Source organism: Coenobita brevimanus, chromosome 8 (genome assembly GCF_032717465.1).
Source record: "Coenobita brevimanus isolate Jiangsu-jjx chromosome 8, ASM3271746v2, whole genome shotgun sequence".
Classification (NCBI taxonomy): Eukaryota; Metazoa; Arthropoda; class Malacostraca; order Decapoda; family Coenobitidae; genus Coenobita; species Coenobita brevimanus.
In genome coordinates this window covers 41425472-41451930 of record NC_136961.1, presented here as the reverse complement: position 1 = coordinate 41451930, position 26459 = coordinate 41425472, and the positions used below count along the sequence as shown (strand labels likewise).

The window sequence follows — 26459 nt, the reverse complement described above, 5'->3', positions numbered from 1 at the left end:
GCTCATCAAGCCCAGACATCTCTATTGTCCCGACACACTAAGACCCTTTTGACTTTGATGCAAGTTAATCCCATCCACTTATGGACTCTTAACCTATTGTAATGCATAATTAAGGAGTGTGTGAATATCCCGTATTACACTAACGTAACTTTGTATATCTGTATCCTCTGTTTATAATACCATCCTATGTAATACTGTTAAGGTGTTGTAATTAAGGTAATAGATGTGTTAAAGGTGGACTGCCTAGTTTTTATGTCCTGTTCCCTTGTTAGTGCATTACTTCCGGTCCGGAAAGAGGACCCCGCTCAGTAGCTAGTGTCTTTAGTACGAGGAGTCGGCCTAAAAACACTCAGCATAACAGGGTGTGTCCTAGGACTTTTTTTTTTTTTTTTTTTTTAATGCAAGGAAGACGAAACCAAAGGCGGAGTCTGCAAATGGTTCCCTCCAAGAAAAACACAAAAACAAGATATATAACAAACAGCCCAATACAAGATTCATTAATTTCAAAGTTGCGTTGTTCTATCTATCTATTGTCAGGCGCCTTAATCCCGTAAGGGATGGCCACAAACAAATCGCCTCCATGTCGCCCTGTCTCCCGCCATTTCACTGCCCTGCTCCCAGCTCACACACCCCTCTCTCATGTACCTCTCCACTCCATCCCTTCATCTCATCCTTGGCCTCCCTCTCACTCTCCCCTCCTCCACCTCACTCACATACACTCTCCTCGTCAGTCTCTCGCTCTCCGTCCTCTCCACATGGCCAAACCACCTCAGTGTGTTTCTTGTAACGCTTCCTATCACATCCACATCCACACCACAATGCTCCTTTGCTTCCTCATTTGTCAGTCTGTCTCTCCATGTGACTCCACATGCTCTTCTCAAATAACTCATTTCCATTGTTATGATTAGTGAAATACCAGTACGGCGAGGTGAACCCGACACCACCACCCCAGGAGAGAGTGAGGGGGTGACACCAATCCCACAAGGGGACAACGGAGGGGCTAATTTACGTAGGCCAACGTCCAGGCAACAACGGCGTATCTCCCTTGCGACCCGGCGCCCCTCTTCCACGCAGCCAGACCACCCGGTAGTGCACAGGGAATGTACACTACTCTCCAGCAGAGGGAATGTTCGCCAGAATCGGGGTGGGACTTGCAGTGGGAAGTTCCCTGGCATACCCTTGGACATCTGGATCTGCTCCACAACCAACTGAGGGCTAAGGGAGAGCCTCTAGGGTTGCTATTCCCCTGCCTAGACTGAAGGAGGGCACACTCCGTTGGAGCTTTGGCGAAAGCCGAGAGAGTACATCCGACCTCTTCCTCCTGACGTTATGGGCACAGGACCTTCCCAGACGGAAGGAGGACATGCTCCGTCAGAGCTGCGGCAAAAGCCGAGAGTGTACGTCCGACCTCTTCTTCCAGACGTCTCCGGGACAGGTAACCCCAACCCGACGTAGGGAGGGCACACTCCATCGGAGCTGTGGTGTAAGCCGAGAGTGTACGTCTGACCTCTTCCTCCCGACGTCCCCAGGGCAGGAGGCCCTAGCCCTCCGATAGGAGTGCCCTCACACCCCTGTCCCACGGAGGAGCACAGGCAGGGCCCGACGGGGCTGTCTGACGAAGGGAGTCCCCTCTGGCTCGCCTCACCGCCCTGGTGTTAGAGCGAGATGTCACTTCTTCCAGCTCTTTCCTTGGGAGGCTGGAGTTTCTCCCCCTACAGGCTCCCCTCCTGAGTCCGGACCAGACAAGGCGCCCACAAGGCCCGGAATCCGGTCCCTGCAGCCCGGGTCACCATAGGCACTGACGGGCTCCTCCAGGAGCAGAGGCCATAGTTCTGCCCTGTTGGCCTCCCCCTGCAGCCGAGGCCACAGTCCCTGGAGCCAGTGGACCTCCCCAGGTGCTCGCCGAGGCCGAAGGGCCTCCCAAGACGCAGGTGGCTGCAGTTCTCCCCTGAAGGCCGCCCTGGACCTGGTTACAGGCCGCCCTACCTCGGTGGCACCCTCCTCCCAGCCGACACTCGGGCCGGGCCTCCACCAGGCCCTCCCCCGGACCCCAAAGACGACCAAGGGCCGACGGCGTACTGACCGACTTCTGGCCCTCTTCGGGCCCAGCCCCGAGAGCCCTGCCTCCTGCAAGGCCAACACGGTGAGAAAGCTGCCCCAGACGCCGCCCCATTACTCCCGGACTAGTGGCAACTCCACGGGCCCCACTGTTCCACACAGCTCCCCAGACGGCCTGCTTCCCACACCTAGAGCTCCCTGCATAAGCCCTCTCCCCCATGGGAAGTGGTCTCCTCTCCGTCAGAACAGTGACAGGTCCCGGATTATATACCTCCCAGTGTTGTGAACCCCCCCTTTTCTAGTGAACTACCAGTGAACTGTTCTCCACTGTTCCTTTCCCCTATCCCCATACACACACACACACGCACACACCCCGTGTTCAGTGTCCCCCCCCCCCCTTGCTGACGAGTTGAGCTCCTGTGAATCACGTGCGAAGTGTATAACCTCAGCCTTTGTAACATGGTCAATGGTAATATTTTCATGGGATTATTTTTTTCTACAAGTAATTTGTTATATTTAGACCAGAAAGATACCAAAACAGTGCAAAACCATCACTAGACACTATGCACAACAGTATTCTGTAGGCCAGTGGATACTTATGCTAACTGAAAAAGGAGATGTGCACATTACAGGTCTTGGACCATTTTAATGATTTTTACAGTCAGAAACTTGGGTGGTGTTGTAATAATCAAAACGAAACTTAACAAATTTATTACTGGTCTGACCAAGATTCGATCCCAGGCCCTCGTCCTCCATGCGCGCGCATGTTACCAATGAGCCAAACAGAGGTTCCCTTCTTTGCCTCTGGGCAATGCAGGCTTTTATAGACCCTGTCGCATCACTCTTTTCTCCCTTTGGTGATTGATTAATTTGGTGAGTTTCAAACACAAATGGTAGTGTTGCATTGGAGGCCACCATTGAGGATGCTGCATACCACACCGAACAGCTCATTTCAGGGATGTAAGGACTAGGACGCTGTCAGCTAACCAACATCATCCTTGCCCTCCAAGGCTTACCTCACATCCCACACTGCTGCCAACCAATGTAATAACTGAAGTGACTCTTAACATATTAATCACTGGTCCGACAGAGATTCGATCCCAGGTCCTTGCGCTCCACACACACGTACGTTACCACTGACCCAAACAGAGGATCCCCGCTTTGCCACTGGGCAACATGGGCTTTTACAGAACCCATTACAGTGTGATAAGTAAGGATGGAAGTTTGGAAGCTAAAGTGCTTGAACGGGTATAACAGGGAAGAAAGGCTGCTGGTTCTTTGAAAGCTATCTATCTATATACCTAGGCTGCTTCCCCCCAAAAATGGGGGTAGCCAAGACAGGATGACACACTCCCAATTTACTCATCCACACACACACATTTACTTGTATCTTAGCCCCAAGGGGAGAAGGGACAGATCCTCACTGCACACTGCACCACACCACACGAGGGTCAACTGCGCAGTGCAGGGCCCAACAGCAGAGTTGGTTTACCCCTGCCACATCATAGTAGACCCATCCCCTTACCGGAACCTGACGTGATCAGCTGATCAGTGATAAGAAATTGCAAAGTAAGCATGGGAAAAAAAAAAAAAAGTCGCTATATGACACTATTGTGATACCAACTCTCATGTATGGAAGCAAAACTTGGACCTTATAGGAAAGACAAGCGTGAGAGCAGTGGAAATGAATTGCAGTATTTAGGAGGTGTGTGGAGTTACATGGAGTGACAGACTGACAAATGAGAAAGTGAAGGAGCACTGTGGTGTGGATGTGGATGTGATAGAAAGCATTAGGAGAAAAAATACATTGAGGTGGTTTGGCCATGTGGAAAGGATGAAGAGTGAGAGACTAATGAGACGAGTGTATGCAAGTGAGGTGGAGAGGGGGAGAAGGAGGGGAGACCGAGAATGAGATGGAGAGATGGAGTGGAGAGGTATATGAAAGAGGGGTATGTGAACTGAGTGGAGGGCAGTGAAATGGTGGGGGACAGGGCGACATGGAGGCGATTTGTTTGTGGCCATCCCTTAAGGGATGAAGGTGTCTGGCAATAGACAGGCAGATAGACGGATAGATAGACATCTGAATAACCGGAAAGACTGCATACAGATTAACTGTATATTGAGTGCTGCCTGTGCAATCTGGTCATTTAACCCCTGAAAATTTGTATAAAGCCAGTTCAATACAGTATAACTGAAAAACACATTAACCATATGCTGGTACTCTGTGTGTATCGTAAAATTATATAATGAGCCTCTTCCAGTTAGTTTTAAGATTTTTTTTTAACTTGTAGAAAAAAATCTTATACCAAAAGAAAAGCATATTTCAACATGTGAGATAACGTATCTGTTGAAGACCTGCTCTGAAACCTGAAATCCTGACAAGTGTGTGTTATTGTCCCAAGTATGGCCTTTAACCCCTTCAGTCAGGTAACATTTTGCTTTCATGAAGATACGACCAAATAATTTTATTAAGCTTATTGAAATTTCTTAAACTACAGGGTTGGGTATGGCTTTCATTATACAATGTCCTTCCTAAGCTTAATAAAACTAGTCTGTAAGCAGCATGAATAAACTAGAAAATACAGTACATCACAGGATTCAAGGTGTTAAGAGGAAATGAATTTTTATAAACTAACATCCAGGAACTCACTGGACTAAATACTGGTACAACTTATTCTTCTCTTGGTCTGACAGCTTTTTTTGCAGCTTGGTGGATTTTAGGATCCAGTTTATAAATCTTATGTTGTCCTCTGACTGGGAACTTTAGGATCATTTCTTGTGGATTCTCACAGACAAAAACATATGGACTGTCACTTTCACCATCAGGATACCTGGATCTGTATTCTTCCTGTGGCAAAACATCTACCACATCCACACACCCCAAGAGGCAACCAGTGGGGTAATGCTGAGGAAAGTGGAGACTCTCATCCTTAAGAAGAACTTGGTATTGGTGCTCCACCTGCCTAATTTCTTCTGGTGTTGGTACCATGGCTGCAGCAGCAATCCAGAGTCTGCCCCTGTGAGCTGAATACCATGTGCGTCCCTCATGAACCTTGATGCCAGCCAATAAGAGTGAGGCCCAGGGTTGATGCATACTGAGACACACACCCTCATCAGCCATCTCTTGCAGTTCCCGATCTTGCACTCTCAGTTCGAGTTTCATTCTGCTGGGCTTTATGTTATTCTGGCTGGTACTGACAATTCCCGAGTCCATGTACTCAGGCCGACTAACTTCAACCTGAGGTCCACTTTCCTCTCTGTCTGGAGCAGAAAATATGTCACTGCTCTTGCCCTCCGATATCTCCCTTACCAATGAGTCATCAGGGTCATACACTCGTGACACCTCTTCCTCTGCTATGACCTTTCGACCAAACAAATCTATGGTCACTTTTTGGTTACCTCTGTCAAATCGCATCTTCCGCAATTCCTCTTCATGCTGTATGAGTTTCAGCTTGTCATCATGACTTATCCACTGTGAACTGGTACTAAAGTAATCATTTTCATCATCAAATACTCTTGTCCTCTTCTCACTAGTACGATCAAATTCCAAGAGCCTGTTCTTATGTTCAATAGCTTTATGTAAAGAATCATCACTAGGCTGTCTTTTCTCATATCCATAATTAACAACAGCATTTTTCCCACTGAGAAGTCTCTTCTGTAGTGCCTCTGATTTCCGTGATCCACGGCTTAGCAGCTCTCGCTCTTCCTTTGATACAACAAGGTTGCCACAAAACTGACATGGTCCAGAGCCCTCTTGCTCACACACAATATGCCCACACTTTAGACAATTGCTGATCAATTTGTGCTTACTTGCTTGACAATCACATTTGTGTCGACCACTTAAAAAAACTACATCTCTATTCAGCCCTTCATCGGAATACAAGTTGACAAATTTTGTTTTTTTCTTGCCTGATGATGGTGTTGTAGACGTCTGAGCAGGCTGAGCATTATTAGCAGTGTCTTTTGAGACCTTGTTACTGAACTGTCCATTGTTTTCCTTTCCTCCTTTCTGCTTTTTCTTTTCAATGACTTTGATGAGTGATTCTTCTTCCAGATCAGGTTTCCTGTAAAATCTTGAATCAACACATGACTTTGCTTCTTGCTGCTTCTTCAGAAAGTCTTTAATGAATTTGCAATGTGAATCCTTAGAGATATCAAGCATAGAAATGAGGTATTCCTCCACTTCAGCGGGGTCTTCAATAGGCTGTAAGTAGTGCACAATTACACCTGGGTCAGGAATACCCAGCTTCTCTAATCCCTCACATGCCCACTTCTCAACAGATCCCATCTTGTTTCACAAGTTAGCCTGAAAACAGAAAACAGGGCAGTGAGATTATTTTCTCTACTTAACTGAATCAATAAATAAACAGTGCATGACCCAATAATATATATACAGTAACCCCTCCAATATCCGGATCAATAGAGCCATCGGTAGGTTCGGATATTGGTTTTGTCCGGATATTGGGCCCCAGCTTATGGACTTGTACTTACGGACCCTAACACAGAGAAACACCTATACAACTCCCTCCGGACATGCATAGCACCTATTTAACACCCAAATCACACCAATAAGGCACATAAATGACTGAAATAAATGCAATAGACACATAAAATGTGGGTTTAGAAGTATGTTCATACATTAATAAACATTCTGGTACTTATGGACTCTAACCGAACCTAACCTAACCGAACCTAACCGAACTCTGAAAAACACATTCCTACTGCACATGCATGAGGTAAGTTTAGTATGGAAAGAAGTACAGTATGACACTTTCTGGTAAGTATAGTATGGGAAAAAATACAATATGAAACATTCTGGTAAATATAGTATGGGAAATAGTACAACATGAAACATTTTGGCTACTTACAGCAAGTCCCTGGCCACCTCGATGAATAACCGCCTCCTCTCGGACTCTGACAGTAAGAACGATTTCCTGAAGCACTTGCACTACACTCTTCCTGAAGTCTTGCACTGAACTTAGTCACTAACACACAGAAGTCCGTTCTTTTCACAGTGTTCACTTTAGTCCAAATAATGTTCCATTAAATTTAAGTGTTGCACATAAACATTTCCCAAGAAATATAAAGTTTCCAAAGCCAAAACAAAGAAGGTTAGTTACGTTAAATTTCTTTTCTACTTAGTCTTTTCTCCCAACTTGAAAACCTTAACACAACACACCGTTTTTTTCACTGCACAACACTCAAAATTCCCGTGTGGTCTAGTGGAGAAGTTCTTGCTGTTTATTCACTGTCAGAGCCCGAGAGTATCACTGGCAGGCGTCCAAGGGGTGCATCGGTGGGTAGTGGTGATGGCGTACCGACTACAGAAGACTCTGAAGACAGCCGCAAACTCACGTCGAGCGGTGACTCTTGTCGCGGTGAGAGACAGGCGGGAAGTGGGGAGGATGCAGCGGCGCTCTATCGGACGTCGGAGGAATGACGAACCAAAACAATGCTCTCACGCGGCGCGCGCGGCAAGTTCAAATTACGGACAGCAAAAAATCGATTTTTTTTCCATTTTTTTTGGATTTTCGGACCATTTTGGGAATGTTTGATCCCAGGACGATAAGGTTCGGTTAGTGGGGATGTTCGGTTATTGGGCGTCTGGATATTAGAGTGATTACTGTATATGTATATATATATATGTATATATATATATATATATATATATATATATATATATATATATAATTTCGTTTAATTTTTAAGGCTCCAACTTGCATGCATCAGCCTTGGTCACCTAATGGCGGCTCTCCATGCTGCACGATCCATTGCAGCCTCCCTGTTCAGTCCCTTAACCCTGAGGTCACACTTAATGACCTCATCCCATGTCTTTCTCGGTCTACCCCTCATAGCCACAGAGCTAGCTCCAACCCCACCTCCAGCACACAACATGTCTCCCAGATAACAAAACTCTTCCACACACTCAAGAGATTCACCAGCAAGGTCAATTCTTTCATGCCTTGTCCACCTGCTCTCCCCGACACGCCGTACACATAAAATCAACATTATCTCGGTCTACCTCTGATACCACTACATCTCTTGTGCAGCCATTTATCACAAACACCACACAAGATGGAATTACTTCCCATGCCCTTGTGGCAAACTGCACATATATATATATACAGTATATATATATATTAAGCAACGTTGGGTCTGGTTAGTACTTGGATGGGTGACCGCCTGGGAACACCAGATGCTGTTGGCATCCCTACGTGTCAAGTGGGGTTGGAGGAGGATTAGTGCCCCTCCCTGTAAAACAATTAACTCTAAGCCGTTGGCCACCCCGTTTGGGATACATGGCGTCTGGCATTGAATGTATATATATATACCAGGTATATATAGTGGTAAGTGGTGGCGACCATCATCCACTCACTTGATGTAATGCTGCCTACTTCTTCCTTGGCCTTTATTACAGTATTCTTTTTCTGTGCCTGCCTTCCTCTCTTCCCCCATCTTTCCTGTCACTTCTTATTGCTCTTCTTTCCTTTACAGGTGGCTTTACATTGAGTGACAAGCCAAATGGTTTCCTGTAAGCCAAGAAACCATTTTCAGCACCGGGTGGTAACCATATTACCAACCCATATGTGCTCCATACGTGTCAACAAGTGGGTTGGTGGAGGGATAATGCCCCTCCTCGTAAAACCAATAACTCAGTCAAATGGCCATCCCTTACGGGATTATGGTGTCTGACAATGGATGGATGGATGGAAAATTTTACTTTCGAAGGTTTTTAGTGTGATTTATTTGATACTGATTTGCATGTTTGTAAATCACTCGTTTTTGTGCGTTCCCAAACCCAAAAACCCTGGTTTCCCACAGGTCTCCCATTATCAATGGGGGGGAGCATAACTCAGAAATGAGTGATTTTCGACAGAAACGCATATCAGATTCAGATGAAACACACTAAAAACCTTCAGAAAAATATAATTTTAAGCTTCTTAAAGAGTTGGGTCCATTTCCCAAAATTTATCTATTTGCTTATTGATGGATCCTCTTCATACTTGAAATGTATTTCTGTACATCTTTGCAAATCCCTAAATCAACAGGTATTATCATATATTTTTTCTTCTTTTATATTTGATTTATAGTTTTTATAAATTTCCAGACTCTTTTTTTTCATTTATTTCTTTCTTCCATTGAGATGAGTCCCAGTTCTTTACTTTTTCTGTGATGTCTTTAATACTAATATTTTTTACCGATTTATTTTCTAATCCTATTTCTCTCATGTCTGTTTTTACTGTACATATCCACTGGTCTTTTCTATTTTCCATCTTTTCTTGCATTATTGTTTTAAGTAAGTCATTTTTACCTTCTTCTAATCCATATTTTAAGTACTTAATATATCCTTCCATTATTCTGCTCTGCATACATGATGCCCCTATTTCTCCTCTTAGTGTTGGTATCTGAGCATATCTTGGTGCCCCAAAGATGTATTGGTAAACGCTGTTTTCAATTGTTTGTAGTTCCTCTATTTCGTTTTTTGTAAATTCTAGTATATTTGCCCTGTATAGTATAGTTGTGAGTACCACACTTTTCCAGTAAGTTAACTAACATCTCGTGGCGGGGATCGGCGGGTGTGCTCGTGTGTAGCTAATGGGTTAGATTTAACAAAAAATAAGGAGGAAAGCTAGAACAAAATCCCGAAAGCAACAGAAAATATGGCAGGGAACGAGAAAAGAGTACCGGGAAGAAAGAAATGCGAAGATTGTGGCTACTTTGCAGAAGTAAATGGAGAACAAAGATGCGAAGACTGTGAAAGCATGAGGGACGACGAAGACTGTGGCAAGTGTAAAAAGATGGTTAGGAACACAGATAATGGAGTGAAGTGCAAAGTTTGTAAGGTCTGGTACCATGCAGGATGTGGCAAGGTAAGCAGAGACTATTATAAAGTTCTACAACAAGAAGAGGGAACAACATGGATCTGCACAAGATGCAAGCCTCAAGTTCTGAAGAACTTTGAGGAAGTGAAAAAACTCAGGGAAGAAAACAGAAAGATCAAAAGAGAGATGGAAGAGGTGAAAGAAGAAAATGAAAGATTGAGTGACAGGATAGAAGACCTAAAGCAGAAATGGGAGAGAAAAGAAGACAGAATGGTAGAGCAGGCAGTAGAAAAGATGAAGGGCATGGGAAGGGAATGGGAGAGAAAAGAAGACAGGCTAGTAGATATGGCAGTGGAAAGAATGATGAATAAAATGGAGGAAAAGAAAAAGGAGGAAAAGAGAAAGAAAAATGTAGTAATGTTCAATATCCCTGAATCAGAAAAAGACACAGGCAAAGAGAAAAAGATGATGACAAAAGCTGTGCAGATATAACTGTGGAAGAAATGGGATTACAGAATATAGAAGTAGTAAAGACAATCCGACTGGGGAAGAAAACTGAGGGTAAGGTTAGACCAGTTCTAGTAACAATAGGAAGCGAGAAGATGAAATGGGCAGTTATAGCCAAAGCAAAGACGCTGAAAGATAGCACTAAACCAGAAATAAAGAAAATAGGAGTGGCATTAGATATGACCAAAGAGGAAAGGGAAGAAAACAAGAAACTTAGAGATGAGCTGGCAGAAAAACGGAAAAACGGAGGAACATGGAAAATAAAGAAGGGGAAAATTGTTAGGCTAGAGGGTGAGGAGTGAAAGAAAAAGAGTATGAAAAAGGAGAAGGATGAGAATGAGAACGTACTTATAAAACTTATAAACATACAAGGTTTAACAAAAGCAAAAATGAGTGAACTAAGAGATATAATTGATGGAAACACAATAATATGCTTAACAGAAACACAGTTAAAAGTAAGAAACATTTTCATAGATGATATGAAAGTATATGAAAGCATGAGAGAAAAAGAAGAGAAGAAAGGAGGAGGTACAATGTTACTACATAAAGAAAATAAAAAGATTACACTGGAAAAGGTAGAAGGTATAAATAAAGATTATTTATATGTGAAAGGAGAAATGTATGGGAAAGAGATACATATAATAACAGTATACTTCACGGTAAGTGATGATGATAAAAATAAAGCATTACAGCAAGAAATTGAAACACACTTAAATAAATTAGAAGACAAAGCAATAATTCTATTAGGAGATTATAATGGACATGTAGGATTCAAAGGCAAACAATGTATAAATAAAAATGGACAAAGGATACTGGAATGGATGGAGAAGTCATCATTCATTCATTCATTGCCAGACGCCATGTATCCCAGACAGGGTGGCCAAGGGCTTAGAGTTAGTTGTTTTACAGGGAGGGGCACTAATCCTCCACCAACCCCACTTGACGTAGGGATGCCAACAGCATCTGGTGTTCCCAGGCGGTCACCCATCCAAGTACTAACCAGACCCAACGTACAACTTGTTAATGTTAAATGATGATCTAGACTGTATAGGGGAAGTGACGTGGAGCAAGAATGAACAACAAAGTGTAATTGATTTTGCACTAGTAACAGCTATATTCTATGACATATACCAGGAAATGATTATAGATGAGGAAAAAGAAATATTTGATCTATCAGACCATAATTTAATACAAATAAAACTTAAGATTAAGGGGAGATCGAATAAAAATCATAAGAAAAAAGGGTGGGAAGATAGTACCTACTACAAAACAGAGGGAGGAAAAGTTATGGAGTATATAAAGGAAATAGAACAGAGAATACAAACAGAGGCCATAAGTAATATGGAAAAGTTGAATAAAATAATCAAAGACAGTGCTGACAAAAACCTTACAGCAAAATACAAAAGGAGGATAAATAAGACTGGACAAATAAAAGAAGAACCTTGGATGAATAAAAGTATTAGAGAGGGAATAAAAAAGCGAAAGTACTATAATAGACTTACAAGGAATGCTAAAACACAAGAAGAAAAAGAGAGGAATAAAGTTTTATATAATGAACAAAAGAAAAAGGTCCAGCTAGAAATAAAAGGGGCCATAACCATTCATGAAGTAAAAATAACAAAAGAAATAACCCATGGAGAAAATAGAAGCAAAAAATTATGGAAAAATATAAATAAATTAAGAAAGAAAAAAGGAAAAGAAGAAAGGGAATTAAAGATATATAACGAAAATGGAGAAGAGTTAGAAAAAGAAAATATAAAAACAGAAATAGAGAGATATTGGTCAAAAATATACAACAGACAACAAAATGGAATAGATATGTTGTGGAATGAGGAGAAAAAAAATGAGTACAAATGGATAGCCAGCAGAAACAACACTGGAAAAATCGAGATAAAAAGACAAAATAATGAAAATACAGATGAACAAATAATAACAATCACGCAACAATTAGGGGAACATATGGATATGGCATTACCAATAACTAAGAACACATCATACATGGAAAAACCAGTAGTAACAACAATACAACTGAGAGAAAATATAAAGAAACTAAAAAATAAGAAAGCGCCGGGACCTGACATGCTAAAACCAGAATTATATAAAATCCTAATAAAAAGTGACAAGATAATGGACACAATGACAGTGTGTTTTAACGAAATAATAGATAAAGGAAAGGTACCAAAAGAATGGAAAGAATCCAGAACTATGATGGTGCCAAAAGTAAACAAACCAAAAGCAAACGAATTAAGACCAATAGCGTTAACTAACATCTCGTATAAATTATTCATGTCAACTGTCATAAAAGATAGAATAGAAGAGCATCTAAGGAATAATAATGAAATAAAGGAAACACAAAATGGATTTACTGAAGGAGGAAGAATTGAAAATAACCTTTTCATTTTAAAATATTGTATAGACAAAATTTATGAGCAGAAAAAGAGTCTAGTAGTAATATCAGTAGACTTTGCAAAAGCTTATGACTCAGTAAAAAGGAAGAAAATGATTGAAATACTAAAAGAATACAAGGTACAAGAAGATATAATAGAGGTAATAGCAGACACTTATATGGGGGACAGAACAACAATAGAATATGGCAAAGAAAATAAAACAAAAATAAAGATTAATAGTGGCATAAGGCAAGGATGCACAAGCTCAACCACAATATTTAAAATGATAACCTACTACTGTATATAATAAACAGGTTGGAAAAAGAAGGCACAGGGTATAAGGATGAAATATTTAAAATAGCAGCACTGTTCTTTGCAGATGACGGGCTGCTACTAGCTCATACAATAGAAGAGGCAGAAAAAATAGTAGACAGTTTGATTACAGTAGGAGAAGAGTGTGGGCTAAATATAAATACAGTACACCCTCATTATCGACGTTTTTTTTATTGACGGATTTGATTATCGACGTTTTTTTTGTCTCCTGGGAGTTAAATTATTATTATTAAAAAAATAAAAAAATAAAGAATTGTGTTGGCACCTCCTAGCAAGTTTGCGCGCCATCCTGCCAGGTGTCTCTGGCTGCTCGCGGCATGTTCCCGCCGACCCAACAAACAACAGCATCAGTACACGTTTGTCTGTTGTTCTCATATCGTGTTCAGCCACATCTATCGTGCTTTCGCGATCATCAAGGCTCCGAAGCGCCCTTGTAACACTCCAACTGGAAATAAGGCAGCTAAGAGAGCAAGGAAAGTACTTACCTTGGAAGTAAAGAACGAAATATTACAAAAACTTAGAAGTGGAATGAGCTATGCAGCGGTTGGTCGCGAGTATGGCATGAATGAGTCCAGTGTTTGTGGCATAAAACGGAGAGAAAAAGACATTAAAGATGCTCTGGCTTCGTGCACACCAGGATCGGCTAAAGTAACGATGCATGTGAGAGATGATGCCTTGGTGAAGGTGGAAAAGGCACTGAATATTTGGATTGAGGACTTAAACCGTCGACATGTGCCACTAGACTCCCAGTTCATCAGAAACAAAGCAAAACAACTCTATGCTCGGTTTGCTGGTGAAAGCAGTGGTGTTGGCGAAGATAATGGTGATGAAAGTGAGGCAGGTGAAAATAGTGATGATGGTGATGAAAGTAATGACGATGGTGATAGGCCTAGTAATGTTGGTGCTTCTAGGCAAAAGAAATTTGCAGCCAGCAAGGGCTGGTTCGAGAAATTTAAGAAAAGGTATGGCCTACATAACATTAGGATGACTGGTGTAGCAGCTTCAGCAGATCAGATAGCAGGAGAATCGTACCCACGTGACTTTGCTGAACTTATAAGGGAGAAAGGGTACAGGCATGAACAAGTGTTTAATGCGGACGAAACACGCCTGTGGTGGAAGAAAATGCCTAAAAGAACGTACATTTCGAAGGAGGAGAAAAGTGCGCCAGGCTTTAAAGCAGCAAAAGATCGTGTGTCTGTGCTGTTGTGTGGTAATGCAGGAGGACATATGATAAAACCCATGCTCCTGTATCATTTGTTATAATGTTAAAGACGAGTTGGGTTTTTTGTCAATAAAGGATATTTCTTGCAAAAGTTAGGCAGAGATTAAATATGAAATATACGAGCATAAGGAGAGTTGAATTTTCCTAAAAGAAGATCCTAGCGAAAGCTAGGCTAAGATTCATCTTTGATAGTATAAACTGCCATACAGTCGTGAAAATTTAGGTCTGGGAGAAATGGAATATCAAGAATGAAAGGAAGCTCTTGAGAATGAAAGTAAATAGGAGAGCGTGGTCTCTCTGGTATGAGCTAGCAGCACCGGCGTGTGTTGTGAAGATCGGTGCGAACAGCTGATCTAACGTAACACTTGCCTCACACTCTCAGTTATTAGAACGTATGAATGACCACCACTGCTGCTTTCGTTTTTTTTTTTTTTTTTTTTTTTTTTTTTACACACTCGGTTATGTAAACATATGGATGGCTACAACTGCTGGTTTCGCCTTTTATTTTTAGATGGAGTGAGGTGCAAGTGGAGAGAGAAGTGATGATACAGCGGCCATTACAAGTTGAGGTCCAGTGTACGACCACTATGCATTAACATCAGAGATTATGCTATTTTTTCCATAATTCTTTACTTAATATAAGTAGTTTTATTATGATATTCAGTTTTTCAATTGCCTAACTAATTTATTTCTAAGAAACACTAAAACTAAACTGCATATTACATACGAGTGATTGAAGGGATACTAAAATATATAAATAAAGGGTACCTGACCAGATGAAAATCGGTATCGACGGTTTTAGGCATCGACGGGTATCTTAGGTACCTAACCCCCGTCGATAATGAGGGTGTACTGTAAAACAAAAAGTAATATCCTGATCTTTAACATGAAAAACAAACCTGAAAAAATAAGAGAGAGGTAATAAATGAAACCAAATATTTAGGAATTACAATAAACGACCACAGAAGATGCTTTAGAGTGCACAAGAGACGGATAATTGAAAAAGCTAAAAAGATGGCAAACATCACATACACAATTATAGCCCAAAGTGTAAATAAGGTACTAATAGGCAAAACTTACTGGAAAAGTGTGGTACTCCCAACTATACTATACGGGGCAAATATACTAGAATTTACAAAAAACGAAATAGAGGAACTACAAAGAATTGAAAACAGCGTTTACCGATACATCTTAGGGGCACCAAGATATGCTCAGATACCAACACTATGAGAAGAAATAGGGGCATCATGTATGCAGAGCAGAATAATGGAAGGATATATTAAGTACTTAAAATATGGATTAGAAGAAGGTAAAAATGACTTAATTAAAAGAATAACGCAAGAAAAGATGGAAAATAGAAAAGACCAGTGGATATGTACAGTAAAAACATACATGAGAGAAATAGGATTAGAAAATAAATCAGTAAAAAATATTAGTATTAAAGACATCAAAGAAAAAGTAAAGAACTGGAACTCATCTCAATGGAAGAAAGAAATATATGAAAAAAAAAGAGTCTGGAAATTTATCTATCTATCTATCTATTGCCAGACGCCTCAATCCCGTTTGGGGTGGCCACAAATAAATCGCCTCCAAGTCGCCCTGTCCCCCGCCATTTCACTGCCCTGCTCCCAACTCACACCCCCCTCTCTCATATACCTCTCCACCCCATCCCTCCATCTCATCCTCGGTCTCCCCCTCCCTCTTCCACCCTCCACCTCACTCACATACACTCTCTTCGTCAATCTTTCACCCTCCATCCTCTCCACATGGCCAAACCACCTCAGTGTGTTCCTCACAACGCTTCCTATCACATCCACATCCACACCACAACGCTCCTTTATATCCTCATTCGTCAGCCTGTCTCTCCACGTGACTCCACAGGCTCCTCTTAAATAACTCATTTCCACTGCTCTCACTCTTGACTTGTGTCCTTCCAACAATGTCCAAGCTTCACTTCCGTACGTTAGAGTTGGTATCACAATACTGTCATGTAGTAACTTTTTTACTTCCATGCTCACTTCCCTGTTTCTTATCACTGCTTTTAAGGAACCAGCAACCTTTCTTCCCTGCTGTACCCTTTCAAGCACTTCACCCTCCAAACCTCCATCCTTACTCATCACACTACCCAAATACTTAAACGTACTCACATTTTCCAATTCCTCACCATCCAACCTCGCTGTACATTCACTGACTTCACCTCTCTCAAAGACCATCACTTTACTCTTCCCTACATTCACCTTTAGGTTCCGTTTCATACACACTCTCTCAAACTCATCCACCAAGCCTTGCAGCTCCCCTTCGTCTTCACTCAACAACACAGTATCATCTGCAAACAACAGTACAGGGAGTTTCCAAACACTATCCTCTCTCACCAGGGCCACTCCAACATCCACTACCCTACCTTGTACCTCTTTTATTACCCCATCCATGTACAGATTGAACAACCATGGAGACATGACACATCCCTGTTTCAAACCAACTTTCACAGAGAAAAATTCACTTAGTTCACCATCCACACGCACTGCAGCCTTCGCACCATCGTACATACTCTTCACAGCATTCAACAACTTCCCATCTACTCCATATATTCTTAACACTTTCCACAATCCTTGTCTATCCACCCTGTCATATGCTTTCTCCAAATCCATGAAAGCCGCATACAACTTCTTTCCCTTCTCTAGAAACTTTTCCACTAAAGATCTAAGAATGAATATCTGATCTACACAACCTCTTCCCTTCCTAAAGCCTCCTGTTCTTCTCCAACTAATTTCTCTGTTCTTTCTCTAACTCTGTCTATAAGTAACCTACCATACACTTTTCCTATTATACTAAGAAGACAAATGCCCCTATGATTACCACACACTTCTTTTTCCCCTTTTCCTTTGTACAAGGGAATAATTATACCTGACTTCCAATCCTCCGGGACTCTACCTTCCTCCCAGGCCAATCTGCACATCTTCCACATCCATTCTACTACTATCTCTCCCCCATGCTTCAGCATTTCACCACACACTCCATCAATTCCTGGGGCTTTCCCCGATTTAACTTTCTTCATTGCTTCCACAACTTCCATCCTACTGATTTCTTCCTGTCTTCTCACCTCCCTCCTTCTCCCAGCCATTCCCCAGCCACTTATACTCGCATTACTTCCATCCTCCACGTTCAACAATTCCTTAAAGTGTTCTCTCCATCTGCTCACTTTTTCTCCCTTCTCCACTAGTAATCTACCATTTTTATCTTTCACTCCCCTGCTAACTTCACTTCCACCCTGTCTTACTCTTTTCACTTCTCTCCAGAACATTTTCTTACAGTCCCTCCACTTTACACTCAAATTCCTTCCAAATTCCTCATCCACTCTCTTCTTACTCTCTCTTACTAATCTTTTCACCTCTCTCTTCCTTTCCACATATAACTCTCTCTTCCGCCTCTCAACTTCTTCCACGCCCCTATTTCTCATCCATTCATTGTATGCTTTCTTCTTTTGTGCCACAGCCTGTTTCACCTCTTCAGTCCACCACGCTGTTCCTTGCACCCCCTCCGTCTTCTCTTCCTTCCACACACCACATCACATGCTGCACATATTTCTTCTGTAAATATCTTACACACACCTTCCACGTCTCCCATCTGCTCCAATTCATATTTGCCCAATCGTTCCTCCACTTCTCTCTTATACTCTGCCTTTTTCTCATCCTCTTGTAACCTTTCCACTCTCCTTGCAACTACTCCTTCCTCTCGTCTTTCCCTTCTTCTATTCCTCCATCTTACTTGCAACCTAATTCTGGCCACCACCAAGTAGTGGTCAGAAAGTCCACTCCCCCAACCTCTATACACTCTTGCATCCTTTACACATCTTCGCATCCTTTCATCCACACACACATAATCAATCATTGCCTTCCTTTCATTCAGTTCACCACCCACCCTTCTCATCACTCGCCATGTATACCTGTGGATCATTTTATGCCTGAAGAGGGTATTGGCTATTACCAACCCCTCCCAGCACAAATGTCCACTAGCGCACTCCCATTCTCATCTATCTCAGCAGGCACACCCCACTCACCAACTATTCCATCCACCTTCACATTACCAACTTTACCATTCATATCACCAATCAAAAACACTCTCTCACTCCTTCCAAACTTTTCCATGCACACTTCCACATTTGTCCAGAACTCTTCTCTCACTCTTCTAGCACGATCTTGCGTTGGCGCATACACACACACAATCGCCCACATTTGTATTCCAACTTTCAACTTTACCCACACAATCCTTGACCCAACTGATCCATACTGTCTTATGCTCTTCTTCCATCTTTTACTCACAACTATACACACTCCTTCCTTTGCCCTCTCATTCTCATCTACTCCTGCACATATACCCCATCCATACTCCCATTCTCTCACACTTTCTCCTCTCCATTTTGTTTCAGTTATTCCACATACATCCACTTTCGCATCCTCAAGCACCTGGACAATCTCTCTCTCTTTCACCTCATCATTCGCTCCTCTTACATTCCATGTACACATTACCAAGTCCTTTGTCCGGTCCTGGGTCGTCAACGTTTGGTCAGTCCTTGTCCGAGGCTTCTTGTTTGTTTTTTTAGTTAGTTGTTTTCCGGGGAGGGGCACTAACCCTCCGCCAACCCTTTTAGTCGCCTTTTACGACAAGCAGGGATACTGGGGGAGTATTCTTGAAAACCCCCCTACCCCCAGGGGGGGTATAAATCAAATATAAAAGAAGAAAAAATATATGATAATACCATAGCATCCATAATATTATATAAAAGTAGAACAAATAATTTACCACTACATGATAGGAAGAGATTTTCAGGGGGCAATATTAAATGTGATTTGTGCGGGGCAGCAGAAGAGAACATAAAACACTTTTTATTATGGTGCCCATTGTATCAGGAAGACAGGAATAAGGAAGAACACCTACAACAGCCTTATAAAGAAAGTGAAAACAATTTAATAGGACAATTACTGTTTAGTGAAGAAAATATAGGAAGAACAAAAGACTACATCATATATGGAGGAAAAGAGAGAAATTAAGAAAACAAAGAGGAATACGTTAACAAATAGCAAAGAATAGAAAAAAATACAAAACAAAACAAAAGACTCACGAGCAAAACACGAGCTAAATACAAGAAAAATAATAAACTAGAAAAATGAATTGACAAGAGGAGTGCCGATGAAAAGGCAATACTCCTCACCTATCAACTGAACTGAACTGAAGAGGTGGTCGTATGTGTGATGGAGTGCTTTCTGTTAAACTTGGTCTAGGTTTAAACAAGCTGTGTGTGTGGAACTCACTGTCTGTGAGTTCCAATGAGTACACAACTGTGAGCTATTAATATTTCCAACATTTTTCCCATTTTAAACGTTTCAGTTAAGTCTCCCCTGGTACTCCTACCGGTTCACACAAGCTAAATCGCGGCCTTTTTTTCGTTTTGTGGGGGGAAAAAAATGCCGATTTCGGCGTTTCTCCAGGAAAGGTGTTCACACGTACGGGGACTGCAGAGGCAGGAACTAGGCAAAAGTGTTTACAATGATGAACCACTGTACCCATACTAGATGTGCAGCTCTTGTTCTTGCATTTTGCCTACTTCAAGATGAGCCCTCACGGCAGCGATTCACATAGTCAGATCAGATGATTGTCGGAGGTAATGCCTTTTCAACGGCACCTCCTGAACTCTATTCCTTTTCAATCATTCACTACGTTGTGTTTTGCTCCATTAATTTCTTTTTTCTTATTTCCCAGAGGTTATATAAGATACTTTTTTTCTGTTCAATGTTTATTTTTTTCATTCATTCATTCATTGCCAGACGCCATGTATCCCAAACAGGGTGGCCAAGGGCTTAGAGTTAATTGTTTTACAGGGAGGGGCACTAATCCTCCACCAACCCCACTTGACACGTAGGCTACTAAATAAAAAATTTCCAATTATTTCTTCTTTATTTTCAATGTAGGGTTTTTGTAACTCCACAGCATTCAATCTCTGTTCATTGTACACTGTGCACTCGAGCATAAAATGTTCCAGATTTTCTTTTTCTGCACCGCATAATCTGCACTCTGTATTTCCATTTTCATGTCTCTTTCTATCGAATAATGGCAGGCAGTTTGTTCTTGCTCTACAGAAGATTGTTGATGCTGGTCTGTTATCATATACTTGTTCTTCTCTGATATTCTCTTTCCATTCTTTATATATCTTCAGGCTTGTTTTCCTAGATACTTCCTCCTTCCATTTCTGTGTGTCCCAATTCATTGTTTTCTCCTTTAGTCTGCTTTTTGTCATAATCATTAATTCTCTGTCAGCTATTCCTATTAATTCCTTGTACTTATTGGTTTCCTTCATCCAGTTCATATTCTGTATATTCATCATTTCTAGTATAGTTTTTAGTAATTCATTTTTGCCCTGAAGAATACCCCTGGTGTACTCTAATCTACCTGTGATTATTCTTCGTTTAACTAATGATGCTCCAGTCTCTCCCCTTAGTGTGCAGTTTGCTGCATACTTGGGTGCTCCTAATATTTGTCTGTATACTCCGTTCTCTATCCTTTGTAGCTTTTCAATTTCTGCTTCCGCGTAATTTATGATATTTGATCCATGAAGTATTGTTGGTACGGCTACATTTTTCCAGTAGGTTTTACCTATCATGACTTTATTACAACTCCTTGCTATTACCGCGTATGTAATATTTGCCATCTCTTGAGCTTTCTGTGCCATCATTTCCTTCTGTGTTTTGAAGTAGTTTCTTTTGTTATCTATCTGTAATCCAAGGTACTTTATATTATCAGTTACTTTTATCCCTTCTATTTCATCTGGCTGGTTTTTCATATTATGGATGATGATATTACTTTTTGTTCTATTTATGTTTAGACCACATTCTTGACTATATTCTATTACTGTTTTTAGGCTGTCTTTTGCATCTTCTATCGAGTGTGCCATTAGGAGTCCATCATCAGCAAAGAATAGTACTCCTATTTTCAGTTTCTCATTGATGAATCCAATATTTTGTCCTTCCAATTTTTCTGTTATCAGGTTGGTTATTAATTTGAATAATATTGTTGAACCTGTGCAGCCTTGTCAAATCCCGCTAGTTATGTCCATTTCTATTTCAGAATCACCTAATTTTATTTTTGTTTTGTCTTCTTTATATATGTTAACAATGGTATCTATTATCTTTGGGTGTACCTTGTATCGCATTAGTGCCTGTACTATTTTCTCTCTTTTAATTGAGTCAAATGCCTTTGAGTAATCAATGGATATTATTATAAGAGGTTTTCCCTTCTGGTAGCTATCCTCTATGCAGTATTGTAAGGTTAATAAGTTGTCTTCTATTTTAGCTCCCTTTGTGAAGCCTGCTTGTGTTTCTTTAGCCTCGTTATTTATGGTGATATGGCTATCCACAAAGTTTCCTATCAGTGACATTCATATTTTGTACGAAATATTGGTCAACGCTATTGGTCTGAGCTGGTCTGATGTAGGTTTAGTTGTTTTCTCTATCATTTTTGTATTTGACCATACCCATTCCTTAACTTCTGTCCCATCATCTATAATGTGCTGAAAGCAGTTTGTAAGGCTTTCTATACACTGCTCACTTTTTATCAGGACTTTGTAGAGTTCAGGCTTCTTTTGATCTGGTCCTGGGGCTTTTCTGTTTTTTAGCTTTTGTATGCAATGTTTTACTTGGTCTTGCATAATATTTGGATATTCCATGGGTTTTATTTTGCTTTGTACTTTGCAGCACATGTCCATATGTTCTCTTATACTAGGAGGGAATTCATATGTTCTCTCTATATTGTGTCCTATTGGTATATCTATATTCATTACATTCAACGGGTCAAGTGGGGTTGGTTGGTGGAGGATTAGTGCCCCTCCCTGTAAAACAATTAACTCTAAGCCCTTGGCCACCCCGTTTGGGATACATGGCGTCTGGCAATGAATGAATGATTACATTCAGATTACTTTCTAATTCCAGCTTGTTAATGTATTCTTGCCTTGTGTCACTATTCCATGCTTCATTTATGTTGTTTTCATGTTTTTTATAGATTTTGTCCCAAAATTTTATTATTTCCTCACTAGCCTGTATATCATTTAGTTTGTTACCTTCTTTGCTGTATATTGCTAACTTGTCTAATTTTTTGTCTATACCTCTTAGTTTATTAACAGCCTCCCACAATTTTTTACCCTTTTCATTGCTTTCTTTTATTTCTTTTGTGAGCTTTTGTTCATGTTTAAACATCTCCTTTCTAATGAGGATTTGCACCTTCTGTTTTTGTTCCCTATAGAGCTCATATATTCTGTCTCTTTCATCCTGATTTTGTATGTTTCTTTTTTGCCTATTCAATCTTTTCCTCTCTTTTATTTCCTTTCTTATTTCATTGTTCATCCAAACAGGCTCCCTTATTTTATTTTCCCTTTCAATTACTTTTCTTCTATATCTTGTTTTTAGCGTTTCGCTGGCAGCTTCTTCTATTAATGTATTCATCTGTGTTATATTGGAAACTCTGACTTCATTAAGTTTTTCTTCCACTCTATTTGCATACTGTTGTACAGTAGTGCACCAACTTTCGCTACAGCAGGATTCGCGGAATCCACTTTCGCGGCATGCACCAAATATTCCCTAACTTCCACTTTCGCTTGAAAAAAATCGATTTTCGCGCACAAATTTTGGGTTTGGGACAATATTTTGAACTTTGAATTTCCTGCACCGCCCGCCCGCAACCCACCACCATCTTGAATGACGTCATGTCAACACTCTGTCCACCCATTCCTGTCGTTGTGTACGAGCGTGCTAGCTCCATTGTGTTGGATTCTCACGGTTCAGTGGCCTCTACTATACCTGGTAGTGTGGGGAAAGGGCCTGGTAGTGTGGGGAAAGGGCCTGGTGGTGTGGGGGGAGAGCCTGGTGGTGTGGGGGGAGGGCCGGGAGGCAGTGGTGGTGATAAAAAGTGGCCGGGACATTCAAAGTCGGGAGGAAAGGCCAAGGCTAAAAGAGAGTATTGTGTTGGAGTGAAGAAATGGCAGTATAATAATGAAATGAAAAGGAAGATAGTTGAGCACATGGACAAGGGCGCAAAAAACAGTGAAATCTGCCGTATATTTAACATCCCAGAATCGACAGTGCGTAGTATGAGGAAACAGCATGGTGGTAGCGAGGCAGCAAGAGGTGGCGCCAATACGTCTGGCGTGGCTAAATAAGCCCGCCACGCGCCTCGGATACTTACCCCCAACATCCATTAAAAACCTCAACCTGGTCTCTGTGGTATGTTTCTCCTCATATAATGTGTACTGTACAGTTTTTATTGTTTGTATCTCACAATGCAATGTACAATAGTGATTTGATGTACTGTATTGCAAGTGAAAATGAAAATCTGATGTTACTTTAGGATAACCGGGAACCAATTAGCCTTTTTGCCATAAAGACAATGCCCCAACTTTCGCTAATTCCACTTTCGCGCATTATTTTTGGACCCAATTAGGCGCGAAAATTGGTGCCCCACCGTAGTGATATCTCATCTGTCCTATAATACTCTACTGTTTCCCACTTTCCTTGTTTGTTGAAGTTTTGCCTTTCTCTTTTTATTATAAACCTTGCACATATCAGATTATGATCAGTGATATCTATAGTTTCTTGTTTCTCGTCTATATTCATGGTCTGGAAGTAGTTGTACATTTTCCCATTGAAAAGTATGTAATCAATTACACTACACTGATTATTTCTAGCCCACGTGTAAATACCTGAACAGTTATTGTCACCATTAAGCAAGATTAATTTATATTCATTTATCCAGTCCAAGATTATTTTTCCATTCATGTCAAGCTGCTGATGACCTAACATACCTGTATGCCCATTGAAGTCTCCCATGACTATTAGAGCCTCATCCTCTGCCTCATTCATACTTTTCTCAATCTCTTGTTTCATTGAGAAATTTCTAGTTCTGTCTTCTTCTGTCCTAATTACAGAAAAGTATACTATAATTATTCTTATACCTAGCTCTAATATTTTTCCTTTTAGTACAAGTACATCCTTATTTTTCAGAGTTTCTTTTCTTAGAGTAATGTTACTGTTTTGTTTATACAGCACCATTATACCTCCTCCTGTTTTGTCCTTTATTTCTCTCATGCTTTCATGCTTCATTATGTTATTATCTAGGTCAATTTTATTATATTTTTGCTGTTTCTGTCAGGCATACAATATCTTGATTCTCTGATACGAGTTGCTGTACCTCTACTACCTTATGTCTACTTAACCCCTGTATTTTAATTAACTTAAATGTTACCCCATATCCTTTTTCTTATTTCATCCTTCTGTACTGTATCATTGTATGGTTCTAATTTTCTCTTCCTCTGTCCTCTCTTACTTTGCACAATCTTCCGTTTTTTATATATAATCCTGTTTCTCCATTAGCTTTTCTCTCATTTAAGTCTTGCCTCAGTCTTTTTTCAACCTGCCTTTCTTTCTCCGTCAGATCAGGTGAAATTCCAATTCTTTTCTTTGCCGGGTCACTTTCATCTTTCGGATTTTTTGCCCTCTTTCCTATTGCCCATTTCTCTTTCACATCAGCTAGTTGCACCAATACAGGCCTATTTCTGTTATTGCCCTCTCTTCTGGGCTTTCCTATCCTTATGACCTTAGTGATAGTAAATTCCTCCTTATCTAATCCTAGAGAATTCTCAAATATATCACAACACATAGCTGTGTCTTCATTCACTCGCTCTATATACCTTTCACTTTCTGACTCTGGGACATTATACATCACTATGTTGTTTTTTCTTCTAGCTTTATCTTCTTCTTCTTTCATATGTTTTAGTACTCTCTCTGTTACCTTCTCAACAATATCATCTTCACTCACCGGCAAGTTGTTCCTAAACTGCTGAGTTACCTCTCTCGTAATTTCACCCTTGATGTTATCCAGCTTCATGTTCAATTCGTTTAATTTTGCTACCAGCTCTTCATTTTGCTTTTCCATGTTGCATATTTTCACCATATTATTTCTTATTTTTGGTTTGCAAACTTGGCAGAACCATATAAGTTCCTTATGCTTTTCTATTATGGCGTAGAGCTCTTTGTCTACTTTTTGGCATCCAGCATGGTACCATTTTTGGCATCCATCACACTGGAGTCCATTTATTACTCTTCTCGAGCAATTTCCGCACTCCTCTGTTTTCTCTTCCATTTTCTCAAGTCTTGTGCACAGTATGTAATAGAATGCAAATTATTAGGAGCTAAACACACCTCGACCCATGCGTTTCGGTCCGTGTAGACCTAGTGTGAACAGGCCTTTACTGTCACTCAGCTTTCTGGGGACTTCAGGGCCGAGTGCAAAAATTTTCTTAAGCATAAAATCATGTATAAGATTCCTTGTGTATACCTTTAACTAATACTTAAATAATCATATTTTTATACTCATGCTCATACCAGATACACCCAAACTGGAATAAACGTTAATGCAGTAGTACCGGCAGTAGTAGTAGTAGCAGTGCTGTACACACACAAGATGTCGTATTCGTCTTCGTCCCCATAGCTTTGCCTTGTTCGGAGCTTCCATTTAAATCGGCCCGGCCTCTCCCGATTCCGGCAAAAAAAAAAGACCGACATGTCGGTCTCTCCATCCCGGTCAAAAAAGTGGCCGTAATTTCTACCGAGGAACAAATTCCGGCAAAAAACGGCCGCGATTTTGCTCGTGTGAACCTGGGATATTGTTTTCGTCGCTCTTCACAAGAGAGATCTACCCACATTCTCAATCTTGTACTGACAATATATTTACCTTAATATAGTAAAACGCATTTCAACCAATCTATCATGCTTACCTGTCGGCCAGCCTTCGATGTTGATGCAAGTGTTATGAACTTAACGCGGTCTTTCACAAGAAGCCCGATTAGGAACTCAAACCCAGTACCCATCCAGAGTTCCAGACTTTTCGACCGACCGCCTTGAGATGTTGAGACAGACTACGGTGTGCTTTGTTTGCATTTTTGCCGACCGTCGGCGGCGTTCGAGGAACGTGTGTGATAGGGTTTGTACCTGGTTCCAGCAAACCAGGAACGCGTTTCATCGGCAAACCATTTCAGGTATCGTGTGATACCCCTGTTAGACTATTAAAACTACCGATTCTGTCTTAATT

At 41.0% G+C, this 26459-nt stretch overlaps 1 protein-coding gene across 1 annotated transcript; it reads right to left on the bottom strand.

Annotated features, from left to right (window-relative positions):
- Positions 1–4421: 4421 nt before the first annotated feature.
- LOC145408157 (activating signal cointegrator 1-like) lies at positions 4422–26227 on the bottom strand. The gene is made up of 2 exons (XM_080278920.1): positions 26146–26227; positions 4422–6364 (listed from the first exon to the last, which is right to left on the bottom strand). Exon 2 carries the CDS (start codon positions 6344–6346, stop codon positions 4730–4732), a length of 1617 nt encoding a protein of 538 aa, XP_080135046.1. The 5' UTR covers positions 6347–6364; positions 26146–26227; the 3' UTR covers positions 4422–4729.
- Positions 26228–26459: the final 232 nt, after the last annotated feature.

What these genes read in the sequence shown, in the direction of transcription:
- LOC145408157 (XM_080278920.1), bottom strand. Translation starts at nt 6,346, where the DNA reads ATGGGATCTGTTGAGAAGTGGGCATGTGAGGGATTAGAGAAGCTGGGT.